The 18316-nt window shown below is 31.3% G+C and overlaps 2 protein-coding genes across 4 annotated transcripts; one reads left to right on the top strand and one right to left on the bottom strand.

Moving 5' to 3' along the window:
- Positions 1–1735: 1735 nt before the first annotated feature.
- On the bottom strand, positions 1736–3913 carry LOC120769295 (uncharacterized protein At4g17910-like). The gene is made up of 2 exons (XM_040096224.1): positions 3049–3913; positions 1736–2615 (listed from the first exon to the last, which is right to left on the bottom strand). The coding sequence occupies exons 1-2, from the start codon at positions 3812–3814 to the stop codon at positions 1984–1986; spliced, it is 1398 nt and encodes a 465-aa protein (XP_039952158.1). The 5' UTR covers positions 3815–3913; the 3' UTR covers positions 1736–1983.
- Positions 3914–4653: 740 nt separating this feature from the next.
- LOC120769293 (probable phosphorylase b kinase regulatory subunit beta) lies at positions 4654–15347 on the top strand. Of its 3 annotated transcripts, XM_040096219.1 has the most exons (17): positions 4654–4793; positions 4860–5020; positions 5640–6058; positions 6145–6274; positions 6350–6501; positions 6566–6738; positions 6806–7181; positions 7529–7555; positions 9648–9683; positions 11955–12059; positions 12970–13399; positions 13525–13667; positions 13745–14212; positions 14287–14435; positions 14679–14948; positions 15011–15086; positions 15159–15347. In XM_040096219.1, the coding sequence occupies exons 1-17, from the start codon at positions 4774–4776 to the stop codon at positions 15345–15347; spliced, it is 3324 nt and encodes a 1107-aa protein (XP_039952153.1). In that variant the 5' UTR covers positions 4654–4773. The 3 variants fall into 3 exon arrangements, with proteins under 3 accessions (XP_039952153.1, XP_039952154.1, XP_039952155.1); XM_040096220.1 differs by lacking the exons at positions 7529–7555; positions 9648–9683 and adding an exon at positions 9132–9146 and having other exon boundaries at positions 4774–4793; XM_040096221.1 differs by lacking the exons at positions 7529–7555; positions 9648–9683 and having other exon boundaries at positions 4774–4793.
- Positions 15348–18316: the final 2969 nt, after the last annotated feature.

The raw sequence follows: 18316 nt of genomic DNA, 5'->3' as shown, positions 1-18316 counted from the left end.
CGAAAACGATTTCCAAAAACCGCTTCAATTTGAAATAGAAAAATTCAATTGGATGAAGCAAGTTGAAGCAAACAAACATGAAAATGAAAAGAAGAAGATCGAAAACGATTTCCAACTTAAAAAAATGGAGTTGGAGCAGAATGAAAGAATAAGGAAATTAGAAATTGAAATGAAGTATAAAAATAATAATATAAATAACCAATAAACAAATAAATAATTTTCTTACTTGTTATTAAAACAAAAATATGAATTTTTATTGAAAAATTAAATTGTATAGTGCTTGTCTCTTTAGTTCGGGGGTAGATGCAACAATAGCATCTCCATCATATTGGCATCCATGGGCTTTGACACTTTGCCTTTCAAAGTGTAAAGAATCTCGTCCTTCCAAAAGTATGTTGTGCAGCACATAGCAGACAAGTACCCATTTATTAAAAAATGTTTGACTCTCTCGGTCTTTTTCTTTTACCCGCATTTGTTTCAAACTACAAAACTTTTCTTTAAGAATCCCGAAACAATTTTCGACTCTAACACAATACTGGCTGTGTACTTTGTTGAATTTAGCTTGTCTCTCAGAGTCTGCTAAAGAAGAATTGCTTCGGTATGGTGTTTTTAAATGTTTTGTCAACTTATACGCATAATCACCTGCAATCCACTCTTCTCCACTAAATAAGCTAGTTGTGTTTCTTCCAATTTGAGATTTCCTAAACACTTTAGAATCGTGGTAGCTTCCGGGATTGCCCACTTCTGCATGTAATGACTTGCAATTTGATAGAGTATATTCGTTCCCGAGAAAAATACACCTCATGATTTTTATTCGGCTTTTCGGCCAGTTTAATCTCGCTACTGTCAATGTATCCAATGCAATATGGTAATTTGCAGAATGTTTGGAAAACAAGTTCCCGGCGACCTGCCGGTCCACGCCAATGCATGAATTGGGGTAGTTTATTTAAAATTGCCGAAAAAACTCTTTTGGTGATATTGGTCAATGTACCTCCATTTCCCACACCAAAAGTTGTAGCGATTTTACGTACAGAAGCACTTTCACCCGATGAACCTAATCCGAGCAATACGATTGCGAGTTGCAAATCTATAGGTATTTGTAAACTTGAATTAGTAAAGTTCATATCATTAGAAAATATTTCTAGGAGATGAGCGAATTGTCATTCGCTGACGCGCAGCATTTGTAAAAATCTTCCATCGTCAAAGCAACACAGAACATTTTCTCGCCAATGAATAGATTTTGGAACATGTAAAGTTATGTCCTCTAGCACTTCATCTAGTACTTCATCCAATGCATTATGACTCTGTTCAGGGCGCAAGATGTCTGCAAATTTTATACAAAAAAATTTTTGAACCCTTAAAATTCGGATTATTTAATAAGCACATAACTTCAATAAAGTCCATTTCCTGAATAGCAGAACTTATTTTAAATTCGATAATTTTGCTTTTTAAACTTTGTTTAGGCATGTTATAAGTAGGAATTGAATTGAACTAAAATTGTAAACAATGAACAGCTGTTTGTGTAAAAATAAGCAAATAACCATACAACATAGGGTGCTCACGGAGCATAGAGGTTATTTTTAATCTAATAATCACATAACCCGATAACCACCTTACCGTGAACAGCCTAATTGTAACTTATAATTTTGCACAAAGAAAATAAATTTAAATTTTAAAGTACAAAATATTTGCTAACCCGTGCATCAAAGTTAATTTTGGAATTAAAAAAAAATTATATCATTGAGCTAAAATCTTTATTAGTCTCTTCAGCTAGCAAAAAATTTAATATTTATTTGAGGTGTAATTTCTTGGATGTTACAGTCTTTTGAATAAGTACATAAAACAAGTCAAAAAAGCTATCTTTTCGCCAGATAATGAAAGGATACATTTTGACACAAGCTGACAAATTGGTTACCCTTAAAACTTTACTATCATTTACTTAATACATAAATACTTAGAAGTCTAAATTAAATTTGAAAACATTTACAAATCGATAATGGTCACATTATTTATCAGATAAGAAAATAGTGCCATAATAAACATAAAAACCGTTAACATACAAAAAGCTTCGTTCACATTTCGATTTAGCGGCTCCAAAAAGTTCTTTATACTACACGCTACCAAATAACCCGCTATATAACAAAGTACACCGTTCTTATTTATAATCGTCACAAATTCCGGCATTACATTTAATTCTCTAACACTGTTATTTACGTCGTTGTACTCGAGTGCCTTGAAAATAAAACTGAAAACCAACATATGCATTAAGGTCATTGTGCAGCCGACGGCTAGTATCCAGGCCACATAGCCGGTATTGCAGGTAATACGTGATATGGAGGTTGTAAATATGCAAAGCAGTGTCAAGAGCCAGAAGGACAGGCATGCCTCAAGTATTGTTAAAAGTTTGTTCCTAAACATCTCGGCGGTTAAACGTTTAACTCGCGTACGCATTTTGTCACCAATACCAACCGATATCAAATAAAGCGCCAGAAAGCCAGGAACTGACAGATACACCTCCTTTTGTACGCCAATAAAATAGAACCGTTTAATTTTTGGATCCAGTATGTATTCAGCGGTGAATATTTGTAAAATGACTTCGTGAACGAACAAGATAGCTGCGAAAGACATGAGAAATTAATTTGTAATATCTATTCTTTCGAACATAATATATAATAAAATAATATGGAGTCATCTCGAAATCGTTAAAACAAAAAAATCAGCTCTAGTGCAGTTCAAATAATCAAAAGTTCACTAATGTTTAGAATCGTATTTGCTGAGATATGATCAGTGATCGAGACAGTGGATGGGATCGGGGATCGAGGACACTTCTTCTCTGGTCTGGAGTAGTCATAGCGGCCCGGTGGTCTGCAACAATTATTTACAAACTTTTTCTCCAACAATTGCTGGCTGATCCTATATCCTATCCGAGCGCTAGTCTTTCGCTGTATAATCTGCATTAACTATCTCAGAGATATACATTTCTTATCAACAAGTTAGAAGCGATTTATATTTGATCTTTCGGCATTGTATCAGTGTTCTGTAACTTACCTAAACCCAACTGTATGCGCCGCTTTTGTGACGTCACATATTCACAAATAATCGAGCCAATTATTACAACAATAGCAAATAGAAAATAATAATTCGCATGCAATCTTATTGGATTCTTATCATTTTCTGCATTTAGTAGTATGACTAGCATACGCACAAAAGCGAGAAACAGCATCGGCAAGAAAAAGCTTGGTGCAGCGGTCATTGGAGACCGCCCAACGCTGGTTCGCTTAACGGTTGCCAAAGCAAATAGATACAATCCAACGTCTATATCCAAAAATCCTACGCCATAACTATAGGTTTCTTTGAAGTATTCTGGTATCTCTAAGAAACGAGGTGCCCCCATACCCAATATGGCAATTACATAAATTATGGCGCGATTCAGTGCATAGGCAAACGGTCGACAACTACCCGTGACATACTGGCGTCTTGGCGATTTCGTTGTGAAAGTGACAAGGAGTAATATTCCCAAAGCGGCACTGCAGATTATCGCCACAAGTCCGGAGTGTTCGTGAAACTTCAACGAAATCAACAGAGTTGGTATAACAATCACCACAAACTCAATGACATATCGCACAAATCTAGAGACACCGGCACGGTCAGTCAGCAGTTGGCCAATAAATTGTGCCAATGCTGTGAGAAATATCATTGGTATAATTATGTAAAACACACGAACTGCATTGTATAGTAAGTCCGTGCCGTATTTAATTTTTGAATCAAAGTAATTTTCTCCAAACCACTGCTCAATAATACTTGTGATATTCATTGTTGCTGCTGCTTCGCTCAATGATAGTTCGATACTGGCTTAGTACATGTACATAGAACTCACAGCTTCCATCAAGTGCTACGGTGTAGCATACTTAACAGTTAAGAATTATGCGTCATCTTACCGCGTCCAATATTTGGCGGAGTTTCTTCGACTATTTGATGGTATGAGCTCTTATAATTTGCAATTGAGTTGAAACTTTGAGTGTTACTCGGCGGAGTGAAGCAGTAACTCATTACTTATGGAATTATAGTCATGCACTTAACGAACATGGCAAATGTAAACGACCGTACATAACAGTTACTTCCTGATATTATTTGTTTTTGTATTTGAGTGTTTTTATCGTACATTGTGACCCATGAGCCCTTGCAGCAAAAATTATGCGAGGGTATGAAGTTTGTTTCACAAGTTAATTGTTTTTCCACTAAAATATTATTCAAAATTAACGTTTGTTGTTTAGAGAGCAACGATTTCCGTTCCATATTAAAAAAATTGTTGATATTTTCCTAATTATTCAGCACAATAATAGAGGTGTTTCAGTTAAATAACAACAATGTAAATATTGATTTCAATATTCAGCAGCATAACACCTGAGGTGCTTTTGTTATAAAACTATCATGTAATCAAACATCTCTTCCATTCGATTTAATGAATCCAAATTTATTTTCTCTTTACCGTTACACGTTATCTTTACCACTCAGACAGTTTTCACCTCAGCTAACAACCAATATCAAATGGCCAGCATCGTTTCGAATAAATAAATATTCGATCAATACGGCAACACACGGAATTCCGCACATCAGCTGTTTGTCACTGATATGTCAAGTTTGACTTTTATATTTAAAAGCAAGGGTATATTTTGCAATTTACAAGCAGATTTTTCGCGATTGTTTTCATTACTATTTAAGTGCAAGCAAAGTAAAATAAAGTGTATTAAAATATAAAAACACGCAATTAAAATGCGTGAACTACCAAAAACGTATGTTTAGCGCAAATGTTTTGATGGAGAAATGTATAATATTGTAGTAATTCTAATTTCTTGCAGACTCAGCATTACGGTGACCACACCAGGTAGTACAGTGCCATCGGGAGCGCCATCCTCCGCTGGTAGGCAAGCTAGCCTTGAAGATATACATTTAGATCAGTTCCTCAAAACATCTAACTATGAAGATACAGTGAAACAATTAGACATATACTATGGCATCGGTAAGTAATTGATTTAAATTTGAACAAACAAATGAATTGAATGTGCTTTTGATTGTTAATTACTTAAGTTATATAATTTCTTAGACAATTTGTCGCTGTCTATAAGTTCACACTAACATGCAACGCTGATTGTCAATTAGCTATTTTTATACAATTATTGGATGCAATTTGCCCCACTCTCCTGCCCACCTCTTATGACTTGTTGATTTGTTTACATGTAGCAGCTTGATCACAAATATATGTACATATATATTTATGCATACAAATGTGTGTATATGTACGTATGGATGTGCAGTTGATAGGCGCCGGTGCTTGTTTATTTATTATGGCTGCTTAATCTTGCAGCGTATTAGTGTTGTATTTTACTGTTTACACTAATACTTGTTGACAACGCCGGCTTTAAATTTATAGTGCAACGCTTTAAATATAGTAAGTCAACGACCTTTCGTACGCGAGTGTTTGAATATGCCATCTGCTAATGTTTACCGGAACATTTGTTCACATGAAAACAATATATGATAATAGCTTTTTGATAATTGATACATAATAATAATTGATACAATTGATTGATACTTCATACAATATTGCAATTATTTAACTTTCTATTTGTTCTCCACAGTCAAACGACAATTACTGCGCTATCAAAGCCCCATAACAGGTCTATTTCCGGTTATGAGTACAGATCATGAAGTGGGCTCCGTACGTGATAGTGTTTACTGTGCAGCAGCTGTGTGGAGTTTATATCAAGCTTATCGTCGTATTGATGATGACCGCGGCAAATCCTACGAATTGGGTCAATCGACCGTAAAGTGCATGCGCGGCATTCTAGAGTGTTGGGTGAAACAGGCTGGTCGTGTGGAAGTTTTCAAAACGCGTCAATCCAATCAACATGCTTTGCATAGTAAATTTCATTTGCATACTGGTGAAGAAATTTACGCCGACGATGCATACAATCATTTGCAAATCGATTTAGTGTCCCTGTATTTAATATTTTTAGTGCAAATGATCACATCTGGTTTGCAAATCATTTACACGCAGGTGAGTGAAGAAGCAATTATTAGTAAAAATTAGGAAAAGTAAAAATATTAACTAAAAAATTATTTGTTTTAATCTTTAATCCTCAGGATGAAGTTGCTTTTGTGCAGAACTTGGTTTATTATGTTGAGCGTGCCTATCGCACACCCGATTTCGGCATGTGGGAGCGTGGTTCCAAGTACAATAATGGCACCCCAGAAATACATGCTTCATCTATTGGTAATTAATAGGCTGCTATTAGCAAAAAAAAAATAATTTAAAATTTTGCAATTTTTTTTTATTTAAATTTTGCAGGCATGGCTAAATCCGCTTTGGAAGCAATTAACGGTTGCAATCTGTTTGGTGAGAAGGGCGCCTCGTGGAGCGTCGTTTATGTAGACATTGATGCGCACAATCGCAATCGCAGTATTTTTGAGACAATGCTGCCGAGAGAATCCAGCTCTAAGGTATCTACATATATTTATAAAGCATATAAATTTTCAAAAATAAACTCTTATGTTTACTTCACAGGGTGTGGACGCCTCATTGTTATTGACATTATCATTTCCCGCCTTTGCTTCGCACGAGGAACGCTTAGTAGAGCAAACGAAGCATAATGTCATTACGCGTTTGCGTGGCAAACGTGGCTTCAAACGCTTCAGTCGTGATGGTTTTCTTAGCAAACTTGAAGAAAAAAATAAACGGTTCGAAAGCACTTTGTTTACCGCTTAAAACACTAAGTTATATATTTATAAATGTTTTTTTTTTCAGCTACTATCACAACGGCGAACTGAAAGACTTCGAAGGTCACGAATGTGAATGGCCGCTGTTTTATATTGAAATGATCATTGATGGCGTCTTCAAGAGCAACTCGGAGCAAATTGAAGAATATCAAAATGAATTGCGCAATTGCTTGCACACTGATGTCAATGGTGATCCCGTGGTCACTATGTATTATGCGCCAGATGGTGACGGTTCCTACGTGCGCTCACCCTCGCAATCACTTTTCCTTTGGGGACAATCCATGTTTATCATTGCGCAGCTACTAACCGCTGGTCTACTACACATCAATGAATTGGATCCCATACGCCGTTACCTGCCGAGCTACAATCGCCCACGACGCGGTGGTCGTTACTCAGCATTTCAGGTATGTTTTGTTAGTTCTAACGTCACATAGGCTTCATTAATACCTACCCGTATAATTACAATTGCTAGGATACGCTTTTTCTAGATATACATACAAAGTTGATAAACAATTTTATTAATAAAAAATAGTTCGTTTAAAGCCAGAAATTTTACTGACCCAATGATTGATTGAATTTAACAAACATTCAAACAAAACAATTTGAAACTATTTAATACGTATATTTTTTTAATAATACAATTGGCTGTTCTATATATTTTTTATATGTTTTTGTGATATTCCTTACAAATCCTTTACAATATCCTAAATAACATGTAAATTGGTTACATAATACACGTACATAATGGCAGGGAAAAGCCACCGATGACAAACATGCCGTAAGTCGAAATCCTGTACATGAAAAAAGTCAAGTTTTCTTACCTTTTTTTACTTTTTTAAAAAGTAGTAGCAACACACTGTACACTGTACTATTTTGAATCAACCACATTGTGCTCGTATTGATTTACATATACCTATGTGTGTATATAATAATGTACGAATGTAAAATCACAGATTTCCCTCTTGCTTACTCTACGACAATGCACTGTTATATAATAGTTTTTGTTGCATTACCACTTATTTTATGTCCTTTGCTACGAATAGTATCACACAATTTACATATTTTTTATAGAATTAATTTTTATGCACACATTACCGTTATATTCTATTGCAACACGCTTGAAATTTGTGCCTAGCTTTTGTTTTCTTAATCATAACTTTAGAGGGCGTACTTGAGTTAAGGGGTTATATACCGTTTGTTTTATTTTTGATTTAAAAAAATATCATTTTTTAATTTTGATTTTGGATTTAAAATTTGATTTGATTTCTAATTCCGATTTTCAGGTTAAAGAATTAAGTTAAAAAAGTTTAATTCCGATTTTCGGTTTGAATAACGAAAATTTACATTTTTGATTCCGATTTTGGGCTCTTTTTAATTTAAAAATTTGCAACCCTATTTTTGTTGTTGCAAAATTAAATATTTGTAATTCCGACTTTCGGATTAAAGAATTAAATTTTCAATTCTTAATTCTAATTTTCGGATTAAAGAATTAAATTTTTTATTCTAATTTTCGGATTAAATAATTAAATTTTTAACTTTTAATCCCGATTTTCGGATTAAAGAATTAAATTTTCAATTTTGAGTTCCGATTTTCGAAATAAATAATTGAATTTTAAATATTTAATTCCGATTTACGAAATAAAGAATTGAATTTTTAACTTTTAATTTCGATTTTTGGATTAAAGAATTAAATTTTAAATTCTTAATTCCGATTTTCGGATTAAATAATTAAATTTTCAAATTTTAATTCCAATTTTGGGATTAAAGCATTAAATTATCAATTCCTAATTCCAATTTTCGGATTAAATAATTAAATCTTCAATTCCTAATTACAATTTTCGGATTAAATACATATACATATGTATGTACATACATACATGTTGTTCACAAAAATGAGCAGCATTTTCACAATTTTTTTGTTTTTTTTTTTTTAATTAAAATTTCGAATTTATAGTAGATTTCTGCTTCCTGAACAACTTATACAAACGCACATATGCATAAAAAAGGATGTTTGTCCCCTCTTTGTACAAATATTTTTATTCTTGGTGCTATTGTGACACGTCTCTGCCGAAATTGTGTAAATTAACAAAAGCAAAAACAAAAACAAACAAAACACAACTAAATTGTACAGCTTTTTATACCCTCTCTACTAATTTCACACACTTGGCGACAGCAAACAAAATTTATTACAACAAACAAAAACAAACTGAACATATTTTTACAATTTACAAACAGACAACAAAATTTTTAATACTATACTGCCTTTCCCTAGCGCATTTTAGTTTAAATCTACTTACATATAATTTTCTATCTACAGAACTATTTTTTTTTTTTACTTTCTCATCCCCACTTAGGCCAAACCGGGCACTGTAAGTAACCAAAACAGAGAAAAAAAAGAAAGAAAAATATATTCCAAAAGGTTTTTCTTGGGTCCTTGCGTGGCTTACTTTTGTTTGTACATGTTTTGTTCAAAAAGTTTTGTGGTTTATTTTTTAGTTAACAAAATTGCAATATTAATTACACTTCCTTTTAATACATAAATCATTTTATTTGCGTTTCTTTTCTTTAGAAATGCAATACATACAAACATGTACTGACAGCGAACATCACTTACCTGTACATACACACATACAAATACATATCTATATTGTAGCTTTCGAAAAATTTTTGAAATTTCTTTATTTTCGAAATACCAATTGGCCGACACTTAGCCTAGCGACTCAGATCCGTTATATAAACTAACTTTCTTATAAATTTATATACTAGCACTTTAGTATTAACACCAGCGTTGTCATTTGTAACTAACTTTAGTGTTGAAAACCACAATTTAATAACTTACTAATCTATAAAAATAATTCGTATGTGACTAGACACCGCGTGTACCATTAATACTGGATATCAAAGAGGTAATGTTGCTACACCGTTACATACTAAGTTCTTAGCATTTACTTACTGTACTTAATACAACTTAACTCACTTTAGTATTTTTTTTTTTTTGATTATTTCTATGCAATCGTTCTAAAACTGCGCTGTAATATTCAAAAACATATATTGGTATTATGTTTTAAGAATTGGCAATTACTTGCTTCCCTATTTGAGATAAAAAAAACTGACATATGTACATTGTAATGATTTTGTATTTTTTTAACATTTGAGCGATTTATCAAAAACGGTTAATTAGGTCAAACATTTTGAGGTTATAAATTCAGGGTATGAGTTATAAAGAAAATATAAAATAGATCAGCTTTTTAAACAAAAACAAAAGAAACATTAAAAAATAAAATGTAAAATAGGTAAATTTTGAAAAAAGAAAAAAATTAAAAAATTTTGGGGTTATAAATTCGGTTTTTCCAAAAAAAACTGATTTAAAAAGAAAATTTAAACGAGAAAATTTCGCAAACACATTTAAAAACTTTGAGGTTGTAAATTCAAATTGGTTTTTCAAAAAAAAAAAAAATCCAAAAAAGAAGTGATTTATAAAGAAAATATAAAATCAGTTGGTTTTAAAACCAAATTGAAAAATTTTGAGGTTCTAACTTCAGATTAAAAAATAAAAAACCTTAAAAAAATGAATGTAAAATAGCTAAATTTTGCCAACAAATTAAAAAATTTTGAGGTTATAAATTCGGTTTTTCCAAAAAAAATTTTTAAATGTATTTATAAAAAATGTAAAATTGGTCGGTGAAAAAAGAAACAACAATACAAAATTTGTGGTTATATTTATGATTTATAAAAAAAAAATGTAAAATAGGTCGATTTTTCACAACAAAAAATTGAGGTTATAAATTCAAGTTATATAAAATATGTCAGTTTTTCAAAAACAAAAAGAAGAAGAAATTTAAATATTTTGAGGTTATAAATTCGGTTTAAAAAATTAAAAAAATGATTTATAAAAAAGTATAAAGTTGGTCGATTCAAAAAACAAACAATAAAAAATTGAAGTTTAAAATTGAATTGAAATTAAAAGTTTGAGGTTATATCTATGATTTATAAAAGAAAAAGATCGATTAAAAAAATAAAAATTCTGAGGTTATAAATTCAGGATAAAATTTATAAAACAAATTAATATATGTAGGTCGGTTTAAAAAAAATCGAAATGTTTGAATTGTGAGCGTATAAATTCGGGGTATGATTTATAAAAAAAATACAAAAAACAAAAAAAAAAATAAAAAAATTTTGAGGTTACGATTTGCTAGGAAAATATAAAATGGGTTGAGTTTTCAAACAAAAAAATTTAAATTTGACGTTAAATGTAAATTCAGGGTATGATTTATAAAATTGAAAAAATTTGAGGTTATATACATATAAATTCGAAGTACAGTGATTTAAAAAGAAAATTGGCACAAGCGTTTACCGAACCATTTTTTTGTTAAAATTTTCAAATAAAAATGTATATTTATTTCATATTCGAATTCAAAAAATTTTAACCTAAAAAATAAGTTATTAGTTTTCAAAGCATAATTAAATGTCCGCAACAAAAAACTAAAAAATTTTCCTAATATTTTCAGGTATTTTTTCCACTCGATGCGAAAGGCACTGAGCTAACCTCAACTATTTAGTTATAGATTGTAGATTTTAAACAAAAATTGCTAGGCATTTCATCTGGTTTAGGGCAGCGCCATTTTCAATCTTATTTTTCTGGTTCCCCAAACATTTAATCAACGCTTTACCGAATATCCTACTGTTTACATATATTTTAGTGTTGTTGTTTTTAAAAATACTCTATTTTAGTTTCCCATCGAATTGGTTATGAAACGAAATTTGCATGTTTTGCATAATATTTGAAATTCGAAATATTTTTTATATGAAAATCAACACCATTCAATAACTTTCGATATTAAATAATCAATTATTTTGTTTGTGTGTTTTCTCTACTTGCATGTCGTTAATGCACATATGGTTAATAATTTTTTATATTCTGACTCAACTGTTCAATAGTACCGTTAAATAATTTTTTTCCTTAACAAAACATTTTTTATGTCGAGCTTCGTTGCTCCGTAGTTGTGTCATTACTACCGATCTTACAACAATTATGACTGTAATTGCATTTAACAGTAAATTTTGCATACGTTTTTCTTTCCAATTTGATTCGAATTTAATTTGCGCACAATTTCGTAGGAATTAAATTTTTTTATTAATAAATTATAATTTTTTCTCCCATCGACGCCTATCACCAGGGCACCGCCACGGATTTGGTCGTGCAGATTGTCTTGATTGCGGAATCGCAACGCTTGCAGGCAATGATGGCCACATATGGCATACAAACGCAAACACCGCACGAGGTAAGTTTTCCTAATTATATATACATAGATTAATGTACGAAGTTCATTCAGGTTTGAAATTGTCTATGTTTCTCTTTGAGTTGTTACTATGATTGGGTCCCTTACAAAACAACTGTTTATACTCGAAAGGTACATATATTAATTTTGGCACGAGGTTTGTAAAACCTAGAAGGAAACGTTGAGGGTCTCCATCTACTATATGTATATACAAAGTCAGCGTGACGAATTAAAGCGTTTTAACCAAGCCCGTCTGTATATACGCAAATTAGTGCCTCAGTTTTTGAGATATCGATCAGAAATTTTGCATACGCTTTTTTCTTCTCATGAAGCTTTTCATTTGTGGGAATTGCCGATATCGGACCACTATAGCATATAGCTGCCGTACAAATTGACCTATCAAAATAAAGTTTTTGTATGGAAAACTTTTTTATTTGCGGAGATATCTACACTAAATTCTTCTGGCATTATTGTCCAATACAATGCTATAATCTGCCAACAAATGGTGCAGATCGGTCCATTTTAGCGTATAGCTGTCATACAAACTGACCGATAAAAATCGAATCCTTTTACGGAAAACTTTTTTATTTAACAAGAAATCTTCACTCAATTCGGCTTACATTATTGTTTAAGACAATGCTACAATCTTCCAAGAAATGATTCCGATCGGTCCATTATAGTACATACATAGCTGCCATACAAACTGAACGATCCAATTCAAATTCGGGTAAAGATTTTTTTTTTTTCAAAATTGTTTGCACTAAATTTTACGTGGATTCGTACCTAAAACAGCGTTACAATCTCGTTAACGTTTTATCATGTTTTTTAATATTTCTAACCTCAAATTTTTTAATTGAACTTTATCGATTTCATTTGTTACATTATCAATTTCTTTATATTTCCCTGCCTCTAGGTTGAACCCGTGCAAATTTGGTCTTCCACCGAACTTATCAAAGTCTATCAACATTTAGGAGTAAATAATAAAGTTGGCCTAACCGGTCGCCCGGGCCGTCCCGTTGGCTCATTAGGCACGAGTAAAGTATATCGTATCTGCGGCATGACTGTACTTTGTTATCCACTCATTTTTGAAGTGTCCGATTTCTATTTGTATCGTGACATGGCGCTACTGATTGACGATATTAAAACCGAGTTGCAGTTTGTGGGCAAATACTGGCGTCTCTCTGGACGTCCGACAGTGTGTCTGCTGATACGCGAGGAGCATATGCGTGATCCGCAATTCAAAGAAATGCTCAACTTGCTGGCTATGTTGAAGAAGGGCTACTGTGATGGCATGAAGGTGCGCATTGGGCGTCTGCAGAACTTGATAAGCAGCTCATGCATTGGTGAGTGGTTATACTCGTAATATATATTTTTAACATGATTAAATATTTTTTAATACTATTAATTTTTTTCTAAATATTTAATTTTTTTTTTTATATTATTAAACTACTGTTTTTTGTTATTGTAGAACATCTTGACTTTATGAACCAAACCAATTTGCCGGACAATGAAAACGCCTTTGTGCAGATTAATCATGAGTACATCGGCTATCAGTCGTTGACCGACGTGCCGAAAGCGCAGTCCTATGTAGAGCAGAAAATCTCGCTAGATGTGAGTCCTTTGCAGTGTTTTCATGTAAAATTTTTATTTTCGAATATTTTCTCAATTTTTTTTTTCAACTTCACCAGCACTTTAAAAACAGACCCACACCCGAAATCATCGAGACCATGCGCAACACCGAGTCCGTTTATTGCCTCTGTCAGCTGTGGGGCATTTTATTGGAGCGCGAGGGTCCCAATTTCGAAGTGAATGGCCTGAGCGTCAATCAAGCGCTAACACAACTCTATCATCGTTCCGGTTCGTTGCGTTACTGGCGCGCTGTGCGTTATTGTTCCTCTCTTCTCCACCACATAGTCGATTCGATCAGTCCGTTCATCACCACGGTGTTGGTCAATGGCAAGGAGTTGACTGTAGGCGTCATCGGGCAAAAGGAGACGAATTTCGATAAACCGATGACACCGGCGGAGATACAGAATGTCATGTACACGACCGTACAACCCTACAATGTGATACAGGCAGTGTTGCAGCAAGAGGTGGTACTGTATTGTGGACGTTTGATCGCCACAAACCCTTCCATGTTTAGGGGTATATTGAAGGTGAGTTTTACTGCACGTTTGTTGTTGTTGTGGGTAAATCTTATATATTTACATTTTTTTTTTCAAATTTTTAGATACGCGTCGGCTGGGTTTTGGAAGCTATGCGTCTCTACTTGCAGATGTCTGGGCAGGAATCGATTGATTTGGAAAACCTTTCTCCCTTCCAAGTGCGCATACTCTTGCAAAAGGTGCTGACTGTTTCTGAATGGGCTGCAGAGGAAAAGTAAGTGTGTTGGGGATCCCCAAGAGTTCTAATATCCATTTAAATTCAAAATCAAATTTGACCCGGACAGGTTGAAGCGCTAAAATATTTTTTCTCCATTTTATGTTTTTTTTTTTAAGTTTGAGCTTGTAGTTATGATCCAGTCTGGGTCAAATTTGATCCTGAGTGTGTATTTAGTTATGGTTTGAAAAATGCTTCCTAACACATTTTAATAATTAATATTCCCTAAATTATCAATTACAGACTCACCACTTTACAACGCCGCCAATTGGAAGGCTGCCTCTGCCGCGTACCAAAACATTTCTACAACAAAATCTGGGAAATTTTGCAACGCACACAAGGTATTACCACACAGGGACATCTGTTGCCCTCTGCACCGACACTTGTGAATATGAGTCGTGGTGAGATCACTTTTTCATTGCTGGTGGAGGAGACTTTAATGTGTATAGACTGTCCGGAGAGGCGTCAAATCACTGTAGAACTCTTATGCATCATCGCCACAATCTTGAATCGGTATGTAGATTATAAAATATTTCCACCTACATATATTTACCTTTACTTTCATTACACTGCAGCAATCCGGAGTTGCATTTCAAGCAAGCGCTTGATATCGATGACATAATCAGCGAGGCGTTCGGCATGTATTGCAAGGTATTTTTTATTTTCTCAACTCTATGCAATTTTGCATCATTACTTATCTGAATTTTGCTTTGGCTTTTGCAGGACAACAACATCGAACGTCAGAATGACAACAACATGCGGCCCTTCTATGCACTCATTTATACCGAAACCACCGGCTATTTGGCGCGCGCCGCTGTCAACAAAGTGCTGCAAGGTGGCGCTTTATCGACACTAGATGAGTTCTCGAATGGCACGGACCAATTGCGTTATGAGACGTGTCATGTTTCTTAAAGCAACAACAACAAAGCAATATCGTCGTTGGATTTTCCCACGCTTGCCAAAGTTTTGAACAGTCTTTAATCGCAATAAGTATACATTAATCTGCGTATTTACAATTATTTATATATACACATATACATACATAAGTGTATGTAGGCTTAATTAGCACATTTAGTCCATATTAGTAGTGAAATCGTAAATTTACCCACCTTGCGCGACAATTTTTGCACCCTTAACATTTATTGAGTATAGCTCAACTGATTTTTTTTGTTAGCAGTTGTCTCGCTAAGCCTGCTCTCTCCGTATTTGAATTTATTAAGAATAATTGTTTTTCCCTCCAGAAATAATTATTTATATGGAAAAATCCTTGTTAGCCAAACCTTTTGAGATTATGTGTAACTGACTTCAGTTGTTTAGTATTTCAGGCCAGTTTCTTAAGGCTCGAATGTCATTCAAAAAGTCGTTCTCAATGCAAATGTTTTTTTTTACTTTATTTAAAACGTGCCTTTTTTCGAAAGCACCCAGTTCAAATATACTTGTTACTTACGCATATTGCACCATATTAATTACCAATATCTTCCAAATGTGTTTACGAAATAAAATGTTATATTTTAACTTAATTATTTGTGACGAATTGCCATTATTGGTTAAGACAAAAATTGCAGTCGCATGTCTTATAGTAGTTAGTTGTCTAATGACATTGTTTTTCAATGGTTTTAAACATTTATAATTTGATTTGTTAAATTAAAATTTTGTTTATTAAATTATTTATTTCTTGTATTACTTATATTGATTTGCTTATTTTTATTAATTTGTTTATTTTAATTAATTAATTCTTATTTTTTAATTAATTATATATTTTTTTAATTATTTTTAATTAATACATTTTTTAACCAATTTATTTTTTTTTCATATTAAGTTTTGTATATTATTTATTTAATTAATTTTTTTCTAATTTATTTATTTTAATTAATTGATAATTATTTTTAATCAATTATATTTTTTAAAATTATTTTTAACTAATTTATTTTTTGATATTAATAAGTAAATAAAAAAATTAAATAAATTTAAAACATAAAATAATTAATATAAAAATAATTTATATATAAAAATTTTATTAATTAAAATAGTTTATGAAAAAAAAAAATTAGTTAAACAAATTATTAATTAAATAATAATCAATTAATTAAAACGAAAATAAATTAGAAAAAACTAATTAAATAATTAATATACAAAAATTAATTCAATATGAAAAAATGAATTTGTTAAAACATTTATTAATTAAAAAAAATGGATAAAGAATATAATTAATTAAAAATAATAAAAAATTAATTAATTAAAATAAATAAATTAATAAAAATAAATTAGAAAAAATTATTTAAATAATTAATAATCCTAATATTAATTAAAATTATCCAAAATAATTAATATCCTAATTTTGAAAAATTTTAATTAAAATTAGGATATTAATTCTTTAATTTTTTTCTGGTTTATTTTTATTAATTAATTTATTTGAATTAATTGTTTATTATTTTTTAATTAATTATATTTCTTTTTATTTTTGTTAATTAATTATATTTTTTTAATTAATACATTTTTTAACTAATTTATTTTTTTCTTATTAATTAATTGTTGTATATTAATTATTTAATTAGTTTTTTTTTTCTAATTTATTTTCATTAATTAGCTTTGTTTTAATTAATTGATTATTATTTAATTAATAATTTTTTAACTAATTTATTTTTCCGCAAACTATTTTTAATTGAATTTTTTTCATATTAATTTAATTGTTAAATTTTTTTCATATTAATTTAATTTTATATTGATTATTTTATTTTTTAATTTATTTAATTTTTTTTTTTAATTTTTTTAATTTTTTTAATTTATTTAATTTTTTTAATTTATTAATTTTTTTTTTTATTTACTTATTTTTATATTTTTTTATTTTTTTCAAAATTATAAATTTTAATTTTTTTTACACTTTTCTCTACCTTTTTCATTTACATATATTCTTTTATTGTCGTAGTAATTATCATGCCCTTTTTTCATTAATTTGCTTTATATTGCCATTGCCTAATTGATTATTTTCATGTTTGTTGTAATTAGTTGCATATTTGGTTTTAGGAGTGTTAGGATTGTTAGGATTGTTAGGAGTTTTACTTCGTAACAACGAATTCAACGTTCCTTTTTCAGTGTATTACCCATTCACATATATCTCTTCCATTAAATTTAGCTTTGAGAACAGTTTTAGATGTCTCTTTGAGTTGTGCCTTTTCAGTAGAGTCATTATTTCTTCTTCTTTCTTGGTGTAGACACCGTTTACGCGATTATATTCCAGTTGAGTAGAGTCATCAGTCTTTTTTTGTACGCAATAATATTCTGTTCAATATTCACTTGGTAATTTCCAGCCATGACTATAAAATTTTCTTGATTTTATTATAGAGTTTTTTTTTTTTTTGAAAATTAAAATGTTGTTTTTCGTTGAAGTGCCTTTAGTTCACATTTGGCGAATATATTTCGATATTTTCAAAAATCCAAAAAAAAATAAAAATTACCACACTTTTTTTCTAGTGGGTTTTCTGTAAGATCCTTTATATCCCTTTCATCTTTTTCCCAACAGATAATCGAATTTAGCACTTTTTTTGCTGGTTGCCTCAGACAAACACAACTTTTCTCATGCAATTAACCCACAACATAGATATTTGTACGTAAAAACCAAAATGTTTTTATCGAAATATTTTCATTCTACTTTCATATCCCAGAAAGAGCTTTGTTTGCCCTAAGTATAGTATTTTGAATTTAAATAAATGTTCTAAAATTATCTGCTGCTTGTTAGGCGACATTTTATCGCGATCCGCTATCATAATCGCATTCCAATTCAGGCGAATTTTTACTGAAAGCTTAAAACTGATTTCCGCCACTAGGCAAATTTTCAGTCATCGTCTAAAGTGTGTTATTATACCCTGAACAATGTATTGTAA

The sequence above is a fragment of the Bactrocera tryoni genome, chromosome 2 (genome assembly GCF_016617805.1).
Source record: "Bactrocera tryoni isolate S06 chromosome 2, CSIRO_BtryS06_freeze2, whole genome shotgun sequence".
NCBI lineage: Eukaryota > Metazoa > Arthropoda > Insecta > Diptera > Tephritidae > Bactrocera > Bactrocera tryoni.
Note: the sequence above shows the minus strand (reverse complement) of the source record. Positions and strands in the feature narration are given on the sequence as shown.

Coding starts and splice junctions, on each gene's coding strand:
- LOC120769295 (XM_040096224.1), bottom strand. CDS start 3,814: ATGAATATCACAAGTATTATTGAGCAGTGGTTTGGAGAAAATTACTTT. Junction 2,616..3,048: donor GCGCATACAGTTGGGTTTAG/GTAAGTTACAGA, acceptor TGTCTTTCGCAG/CTATCTTGTTCGTTCACGAA.
- LOC120769293 (XM_040096219.1), top strand. CDS start 4,774: ATGCGTGAACTACCAAAAAC. Junction 7,182..7,528: donor GTCGTTACTCAGCATTTCAG/GTATGTTTTGTT, acceptor ACATAATGGCAG/GGAAAAGCCACCGATGACAA. Junction 13,400..13,524: donor GATAAGCAGCTCATGCATTG/GTGAGTGGTTAT, acceptor TTGTTATTGTAG/AACATCTTGACTTTATGAAC.